The 9,535-nt window shown below is 47.0% G+C and overlaps 1 protein-coding gene across 2 annotated transcripts; it reads left to right on the top strand.

Moving 5' to 3' along the window:
• Window positions 1–472: 472 nt before the first annotated feature.
• Window positions 473–1,892, top strand: LOC110151434 (EKC/KEOPS complex subunit LAGE3-like). 2 transcript variants are annotated; one of them, XM_070462879.1, is made up of 3 exons: window positions 473–926; window positions 1,253–1,369; window positions 1,580–1,892. In XM_070462879.1, exons 1-3 carry the CDS (start codon window positions 586–588, stop codon window positions 1,716–1,718), a joined length of 597 nt encoding a protein of 198 aa, XP_070318980.1. In that variant the 5' UTR covers window positions 473–585; the 3' UTR covers window positions 1,719–1,892. The 2 variants fall into 2 exon arrangements, with proteins under 2 accessions (XP_070318980.1, XP_020770487.2); XM_020914828.2 differs by having other exon boundaries at window positions 476–926; window positions 1,253–1,378.
• The last annotated feature ends 7,643 nt before the right edge of the window (window positions 1,893–9,535 follow it).

Raw genomic sequence — 9,535 nt, 5'->3', positions numbered from 1 at the left:
CACGTGAGCTATGTGTGAGACACCAGAGGGACAGACCGGCCCTGACCCAGGGGTGCCCGACTCCCTTCTGGGAGTCGATGTCAAGGACCTGCGCTCAGCAAGATGGTCACCTGTGAGTGATGCCAGGCTGGCAGCAACGCAGACTTGGAGGTGCACAGGGACCGGGACTCACTTGGGGTTTGCAGGCTTGAAGTGGAAACAGGGGCCCTGAGGAGTGGGGCGGGGTCTGTTTGAGCATGCGCTCCCCACACTAAAGGGTGGAGCGCCACCCAGAGGCCTCAGGGCTGAGTGGTTTACCAGGTTTCCAGGCCCGAGGCAGGGCTGACACAGAGGGCCCAGACCACGTGGGTGGGAGTCTGAGCATGCGCATTGGAGTGACATGGCATGTGAACGCAAGCAGGGGGCGCCCAGTGCCCTAGAGCCTGCATTCATCTCAGGAACCAATGATTGGTGGGAACTGATCGTGAGGCGGGACCAGGGTGTGAGTGCGCAGGCGCTCTGCCGATCAGGTCGCACTACAGGGCTGGGATTTGTAGAGACGGTTCAGTCTTTCCCACCGCTGAGGGAGGAGGAGAGCGGTTCAAGATGGAGCCTGAGGCACACGGTGGAGGAACCACCAGGGCAGCTGATGAAGATGAAGGTGCCGTGGCCTCTGCAGCGGGTACAGCACAAGGCGGCCAAGGTGTGCCGGGTGGTGCTGGTGGCTGCGATGGCCCTGGCGAGCCAGCTGTCCCTGGTGACACCGTCAGTCAAGAAGTCCCTGCTGGCTCCAGCGACATGGCTGATCCCAGAGACCCCAGCACTGCCAGACAGTCAGGTGGTGCAGCCGCTGCCATTCCGCAGATCCCGGGGGCACCTCACGTTCCAGGGCCTGGTGGAGCTGCTGCACCCGGAGCCGGAGTTCTGAGGACCCGAGTCTACCAGTTGTATCCTATTCCAGGAGCCCCAGTGGGCCAAGCAGCCACAGGGGTCGGGGTGTGGGCTAGGGGTGGTTTGGGGGGATGCAGGCAGTGGGGCTTAAACTGTAGGAGGAGGGTAATCTGGGAGGCTGGAGGGTATGGGTCAGGGGTGGTCTGGCTGCCAGGGTATGGTGGTGAGGGAAAGCTACCTGAAAGGATCCAGAGGGTCGGGAGGTGATAGCCAGGGTGTCCAGTGGCGGCCTTGTAGGAGAAGGTGGGTCTCTGTGAGCAGGGAGCCTGACTTACAGGCAAAATGACTAGTGTGAATGGTACCTTAACCGTATCTCCACCAGCGGCCTCACAGTGCCTTTCTCATCATATGAGGAGGCGGACATTGCCCGCCACCTCCTGACTCGACGTACTCAGCTAAGATGGCCGGTTCGGAGGGACCTCTACGTTAATGGCCACATGTTGGTTCTGTCAGTACTAAAGGGAGCTGGGGCGAGGGAGGGAGTGGTGAGTGGTGACCAGTCTAAGCTCAGGAAGAGCCATAATGGAGGGTTAAGCCTAGAGGAGAAGTGTGGTGCTCTGGGCTTGTTGGTGTGCGGGGACAGAGGGAGGACATACTCCTCTTCCTCCTCCTCCGCGGGAATTTGAATTTCATTTTCTCTCCCTTTTAGCCGATTGACTGCTGAAGACCCTGGCCTCCTCCAGATAGCCGCCGCCTTCTTTCAGGAGCAGCTTTCCCTGGTGATGCAGACCTTGCAACATTCTGTGCCCCCCCCTTTTGATCAGTCTCAGCACAGAAGAGGGCCTTAAACCTAGCCTATGTGCCCTAGCCTCAAGTGTCCTTCCTGAGAGCATTGCTTTCTGCAGTAGTTTAATGGGGCTTCACCTTGTGCCTGTGCTGCTGTTTGGGGGCTCAGTGTCCACATAGTTTTCTGGTGATTGTTAACTGCAGAAAATAAAACTGAGCTACTATGCTGTCTCTGACATTAGTTTTAGTTCGTCCACTTCTGAATACTGCGTTCATCTTCAGGTTAGAAGGGAGATTCTGAGATCCAAATATTCAAGGAGTACAACATAAGTGAAGACAATGTAAGAAATGGGAGAATAAGAATGTTGTGTACTGCCATTCAGTATTGATTTTGAAATATATTGTCAATTTTATAGTTACATTTATAAATTAAGATATAATACCAGAACGTTGCTGTTGTTGTTCAGTTTCTAACTAATGTCCAACTCTTTGCAACTCCATGGACTGTAGCAAACCAGGCTCTGTGTCCCCACTGTCTCCTGGAGTTTGCTCAAGTTCATTTCCATTGAGTGGATTATGCTATCAAGTCATCTCATCCTCTGTCCTCCCATGCTCCTTTTGCCTTCAATCTCTCCCAACATCAGGGTCTTTTCCAGTGAGTCAGCTTTTCACATCTGCTGGCAAAAGTGTTGAAGCTTCAGCTTCAGCATCAGTCCTTCCAATGAAAATTCAGGACTGATTTCCTTTAGGATTGACTGGTTTGATTTTGCAGTCCAAGGCACTCTCAAGAGTATCCTTGTATCCTGAAACCATGCTAAACTCATTAATTAGTTGTAATAGCTCTTTTGTAGATCCCATTGACTTCCTACATAGACAATCATTTTGTCTGTAAATAAATACACATTTACTTCTTCCTTTCCAACTGATGCATTTCAACTGATTGCTGTTAAAATGAAATCTCTAACACTTTGGCCACCTGACGCGAAGAGCTGATTCATTGCCAAAGACCCTGATGCTGGGAAAGATTGAAGGCAGGAGGAGAAGGGAATGACAGAAGACGAGATGGTTAGATGGCATCATGACTCCACGGACATGAGTTTGAGCATGTTCTGGGAGATGGTGAAGGACAGGGAACACTAGCGAGAAGCAGTCCATAGGGTTGCAAAGAGTTAAACTCAACTGAGCAGCTGAACAAAAACACACTGATTTCTGTTATAATGGATTGGAGTTTCCTGCTTCTTTGCCTCCTGATAATTTGACATTTGATGCTAAGCATTATCAAATTTCCCTTGCATGCTTGATATTTTTCTATTCCTAAAAGTCTTCTTGAGCTTTATTCTGAAACCATGTTAAGATGCTTGGAAGCAGTTTGATCCTTTTGGGTCTTACTTTTTAGGATTGGCTCTGTAGGACCAGAGCAGATCTTAGTGTAGGATGAACTTAATTAACTGAAATAGTCAATGTCTGAGAAGGCTGTAGTTGGAAACAAAGACTCCTTTTAAAAATTTTATTCATGAAAATTATTTGTTTATTTTTGGCTTTGCCACCTCTTGTTATCTGTGTGCAGGTTTTCTGTGCTTGTAGCCAGTGGAGGCTACTCTCTAATTGCTGTGCTCAGGCTTCTCCTGTGTTGGAGCATGGACTCTAGATCAGGGTGAGCTCAGTAGATGTGGCACATGGGCTTAGTTGAGCCAGGCGTGTGCTGTCTTCTTGGCCCAGGGATCAAACTCGTGTGCCCTGCATTGGCAGGCAGATTGTTAACCACTGGACCACCACAGAAGACAAAACAAGGAGTCCTATACAGTATCAGAGTGATAGTAAAATCTATCTGGACATTTGATTGGCACTTTCTATTACAAAATGCTCATATCCTTTGACCCAGTTTTGGGAATCTATTGTAGGAAATTTCTTATATATGTGAGCAAGGCAGAATCGACCACAGGATTAGTCACTGCACTGTTTGTCATTGTGAAAAATTGGTAGAATGCAAACCCAGGGGGAAACATTGACTAAATCATGGTAATTCCATCCTGCTGGAAGAATATATGGCAATCAGAGAGCAAACCAGAGAGCTGTGAACTAATATGGAAAGAGATGAAAGCAAACTGTAGAATTCTGGGTCTGGCATATTCCTGTCTTTCAGGACTTTCCAACCCTATGAACATGCAGGGCAATGCTGAGTATAACCACCCAGAGTAAGCGCCACCACCTCAACTCTCAATGTTATCACTGGACATTAGGGAAAATCATTTCAGAATTTAGATTTCCATGTTTAACTATCTTCGTAAAGATAGATGCCCATCAGCAGACGAATGGATGAGGAAGCTGTGGTACAGATACATCATGGAATATTACTCAGCCATTAAAAAGAATTCATTTGAATCAGTTCTAATGAGATGGGTGAAACTGGAACCCATTATACAGAGCAAAGTAAGCCAGAAAGATAAAGACCATTACAGTATACTAACACATATATATGGAATTTAGAAAGATGGTAACGATAACCCTATATGCAAAAAAAGAAAAAGAGACTCAGATGTATAGAACAGACTTGTGGACTCTGTGGGAGAAGGCGAGGGTGGGATGTTTCAAGAGAACAGCATCAAAACATGTATATCTAGGGTGAAACAGATCACCAGCCCAGGTTGGATGCAAGAATACTGACTTTTGAAATGATGCTGCTTTGGAAAATAATGGTCTGCTCCATTTCCCCCTTGGAAAAAAAAGCACTTACTTAGAAACTTTAATTCAGCAAAGGTCTGTGAGGGAGCATTGGGAAGAGGACACCCCCAAGAAGTGGATGTGGACCCCCAGCATCAGGGAACGGAAGCTGATGGGAGGGCCTGTAGCAGGGCCCATGCTCGCATCAATGAAGAATTTTTCCTCTCTTTAAAAGAAAAAAAATTAGAAATTGATTTTGAATTTGAGCAAAAGTGTATACAACCATCAAGGACATCTATGAGTTTTATCACTCAGTGTCCATTTCCTTCTCTTGGTTCTGGTATCCTCCTGTCACCCTGGGAAATCACCCCTTTCCTTTTCTCTCGCCCATTATGATTATGATAGAGTTGACTTCACCTCCAATTCCAGGAGTGGGCATGTGGCTCAGGCCTGAACTATCAGAGCACTGCTTTCCTCCAGCTGTGGTGATCCCATCCAACCAGTGGCACTTTGGGAGCTGTAGGGGAGGCAGGCTGGCAAGGGACAGAGGGGGAGCTGGAGCGAGAAGGCAGATCTCAGGGAACCAAATGCTGGATCCAGCCTTGCCTGAAGACAGAAACTACCTCTGTACCTTGTAGTTACACAGACCCAGAAATTCTCCCTGTGACTTAAATCAAGGTGATTATTTTGTATGCATTTGTTCCTTTTTTCACTTGCAATAGCAAAGTCTTCACTATTATTGAGTTGAGGTAGCACGGTTTTATTTATTACTTAATTTTCTTGCTAAGGGATTGTGTCTTAGGTGAGAAACCACCAAGCCATATGCTAGAAAAGGAGACAAATGAGAGTTTTTGTGGGTAAATCGCCAAAAAGGGAGGGGAGGGTTTACAACAGGCAGCTGGAGAAAAGGTCAAAAGCTGCAGAAGGGGCACTGGGGATAGCCCTTTCTAGACAGTGCTCCCCAAACCGGCACAGAACGGTGAAGTCAGTTCACCAGGGGGATGGGACTCTCATCTGATTCTCCCTCAGCCAGGAAACTTGGAATCATTCAGCTACTTTGACCCCATATATGGACTGCTGAAGCTGCTAGGTTGCTTTAAAACCTGTCCGGTCCTGTAATTATTCAGTTCCAAACCCTCCAATGGGCTCTCTCTCAGTCTGAGTTGAAGCCACAACCTTTCAGTGGACTGTAAAGACCTATGTGGTCCAGCCTGCATCTTTTCTGGTTTCATAACTTCCCTTTCCAGTATCCCTTTGCCTAGTTGGATCCAGACACACAGGGAACCTTGCCCTTTATGAAACATTATGGTACATTTAAGGAAATGTATCACATATTTGTTTGTGTAAACCATGGGAGAAATTGAAGAAAACCTAAAAATGCAGTGATACGTCACATGCATGTTCTTCAGTCATGTATGATGAGAAGAATTGACATTATTCAGGGCTCAATTTCCCCCAAACTCATCTACAGAGTACATAAAAATGCCAACAAAGATTTTTGTAGAAATTGATGAGCTGATTGTAAGGTATGGAGTTAGAGTAGGTGAGGTTCAGAAAAAGAAAGACTGGCACTCTACAGGAACAGATCACCTTTAATGAGGCGAGAAGGGGCAGCAGTCAGATTAGCGAGCTGCTGCACTTATATAAGAAAAGAGTAAGTATATATAGGCATGTATGTGGAAAGCTACTGTCTTAAGGGGGCCTGTTCTTCTCCAAGGTTGTTCGGAGTAGTTATCTCTTAAATGGCTGGGGCAAGGAATTCTGGAGATCGGCCAGAGGCTGGACCGGCTGGGAGCTGGGTGTAATCAACCTAATGTCCATTTTTCTTCGGGTGAGAGAGTTCTTTGTTTTGCATAGAATGGTGGGGAGGACCTGGAGGGGAGTTTTAACTCCAGGCTACCTTGAGCCATGCAACTTTCCTTCATTCCAGACCTTAAGGAATATATATAAAAAGAGAAAGAGATGTGGGCGCCGTTAATGTTCAGGGCTTCTTCATGCTGATAAATGAGGGTCAGGGGTTTGTGGTCTGGGAGGAAGGAAGTCTAAGGCCCATAGTGTTGATTTTCTATTCTCGCTGTCAGGGTTTCAAGCAAAAGAACAGTCTTGACTTGGTCTCGAGAGATGGCCCGAATCCGTTCTTGGAGAAACCTTTGAAAGAGATTGAAGAGACAGGGTCCAAATAAGAGGAATAAAATGATAAGTACCAATGCCTGTTGGAACAGGTTTTGGGGAGTGTAAAGGTTTTGTAACTCTTTTCTGCAGCGTTCAATTCTGTCTCTAAGTTCTTTGACTCTGCCCTGGACTATGCCTGTTTCATTAACAAAATAGCAGCAGTCCTCTCCTAGGAAAAGGCAGGTCCCTCCCTTTTCTGCAGTGAGAAGGTCCAGGGCTCGCCTATTTTGTAGGGCCACAGAAGCTAATGAGTTAATTTGTCTTTGGATTGAAACGAAGGACTCCACTACCTGCTCCATGTCCTCATTAAGTTCTTGGGACAGCTTGTAGTAGAAATGGGCAGAGGTCGAGATGCCTCCAATCCCGGTGCCTAGGGCTGCTGCTATGCCAGTCCCAATCAGGAGGGGGGCTATGACAGCTCGTCTTTTTCTGTGGGAAAGTTTCCCTTGGGGGTAGACTATTTGTTCTACCTCTTCTTCTTTGAGGAATGTTAGGCCCGGGGTCAGGAAGACCAAGATGCAGGGTCCAGGGGGGTCAAGGGGAGACATGAATATGCATAGGTCCCACAGAGAATGAAGATTCCTGGATTGGTGCAATTATTTGTGCTGTTCCAGAGAACCCAAGTGGAAACATATATATATATATAGGCAAAGGCAGTTTAATGTCTTAAGAAACTTGTATCATGCACAAAACTCTCTTCTACTTGCCACAAACCTTTTTTACACTTTCTGTATTCATCACTTTATTTGTCCATTCATAGAACAGCCATCTATAAGCCATACTTCCTTTTTCTCTTAATAAAATGTAATTCCATTTCTTATACCCTTTTTACTGAAAACATGCATCTTACTTTCTTTCAGAAACCATGAACTGTTGTTTAGCTCATTTATAAATTAACCTCAGCAATATTATCCAGAGACAAAGACATACATTGAGACATACATATATATCCAGACAGACAGAGATCTCATAGTTTTCTGCTTTAAGATTTAAAAGGTCTTTTTGCTCCCCCTCCCTTTTTTTTTGGCTTGAAGTTGTACTAATCTGTCTAAGGCTGACATCTCAGGCAAAGTGGGTTGTCTATTTCAATAATGTGATAAGAGTTAACTACAGGCTTTTGCCTAGGCATGTTTCTGTTATATCAGGGTTGGAGCTGTTGGGTCAGGAACAGCTGTAGGTTGAAGAGTGTCCAGGTCATTCAGTGTCTTCTTGGATGGTGGACAGAGGTTGTCGCTGGGTGATTTTTAAGGAGGTAGGCCCTGTGAGAGAGACCTGATAGGGGTCAGTTAAGGAGGGCAGCACAGGATTAGAAGTGACCCATTTTAGGCGAGAGAGGTGTACCCAGGAGGTGACCTTCTCGAGTTTAGCTGCAGTTGGGGTAAGCAGGATGACTTTGAATGGTCCCTGCCACTTTGGGTTTAGGTCACCCTGGGGATTATCTGACAGATAGACCATGTCCCCAGTTTGTAAAGGGGGCAAGAGGGCTTGGGGGTCAGAGGCAGGCAGGTTGTGGTTGACGAATTTCCAGAGGGCATTGTGGAGTTCCACCAGCAGAGGGGAGTGTGGGAAGCTTCATATGGGAGGAGGTTCAGGGGGGAGTCCAGGAGGGAGCATGGGCCTTCCATACATCACCTCAAAGGGGCTCAGCCCCAGGGGCTTTCTGGGCAAAGCCCGTATTCTGAGGAGAACAATTGGCAAAAGTTTAGTCCAATCCAGATGTACCTCGAGGGTTAGTTTGGTAAGGGTTTCTTTGATTATTCTATTCATCCTTTCTACCTTTCCTGAGGACTGGGGACGGTATGGAATGTGAAATTTCCAGGGTATCTGTAAGAATTGGACAAGTTGTTGGGTGACCTTGGATGTAAATTCCGGGCCATTATCAGACTGTAGGGATGAAGGCAGGCCAAACCTGGGGATAATTTCTGTGAGGAGGATTTGGGCCACGGTGTGGGCTCTTTTGTTTGTAGTGGGAAATGCTTCTACCCATCCCGAAAAGGTGTCCACAAGGACCAGGAGGTATCTGACTCTCCGAACCTGGGGGCATATGAGTAAAGTCTATCTGCCAATCCTGTGCTGGGAGGCTGCCTCGCATTTGATGGGTTGGAAAGGATGTCGGTTTAAGGTTGGAATTGGGATTAGTACGTTGACATGTTTGACAGGAGTGGGTGAAAGTGAACATGAGAGTGAAGTCGCTCAGTCGTGTCCAACTCCTAGCGACCCCATGGACTGCAGCCCACCAGGCTTCTCCGTCCATGGGGTTTTCCAGGCAAGAGTACTGGAGTGGGGTGCCAGGAGCGGGTAAGGTTATCTAAATATTGTTGGTCAGCATTGGATATGGGGAAGTGGTTATGGAGGAACTGTTGGAGTGTCTTGGATGAGGGATGAAAAAGTGAGTGTAGATAAGAGAGGATTTCTCTGGTGGTGGGAGGGTCGGGTGGAGTCAGAGCTAAGATGACAGGGGACTGGAGGGAGGGATGGGACAGGGCTATCTCCTTTGCCTTCTGGTCTGCAGCATTGTTGTAGGCTGATATGAGACTTCCCTTTTGATGTCCCCTACAGTGGAGGATGGCGGCTTTGTTTGGTAAGAGTGCTGCCTCTAGAAGTTTGTGGATCAGGTCTGAATTAATAATGGGGGATCCCTTTTGGGTTAGGAAACCTCTTTCTCTCCATATTAGGATGTTTGAGTGAAGTATGTTATAGGCATATTTGGAGTCTGTGTGGATGTTAACCCTTAGATTTTTAGCCAGAGTTAAAGCTCTGGTGAGAGCTATCAGTTCTGCCTGTTGGGAGGTGGTGTGAGGTGGCAGAGGTGAAGCTTCAATTGTCTGGGTTCCGTGATTGTGACAAAGGTCCCCCTGGATGATGGCATATCCTGCTGCAAAGGGTGGGGATTTTTGAGAGCTGCCATCAACGAACCAGTGTGGGGTGTCTGGGTCTAGGATGGGCTGATCTGTTACATGTTGGAAGGGGTTTGGGGTAAGATCTACTGTTAGGCTGCAGCTATGTAGGAGGGGTCTGTTGTAGAGGACATGGGTAATAAGCTGGC

The sequence above is a fragment of the Odocoileus virginianus genome, unplaced genomic scaffold (genome assembly GCF_023699985.2).
Source record: "Odocoileus virginianus isolate 20LAN1187 ecotype Illinois unplaced genomic scaffold, Ovbor_1.2 Unplaced_Scaffold_16, whole genome shotgun sequence".
NCBI classification, from domain to species: domain Eukaryota; kingdom Metazoa; phylum Chordata; class Mammalia; order Artiodactyla; family Cervidae; genus Odocoileus; species Odocoileus virginianus.
Note: the sequence above shows the minus strand (reverse complement) of the source record. Positions and strands in the feature narration are given on the sequence as shown.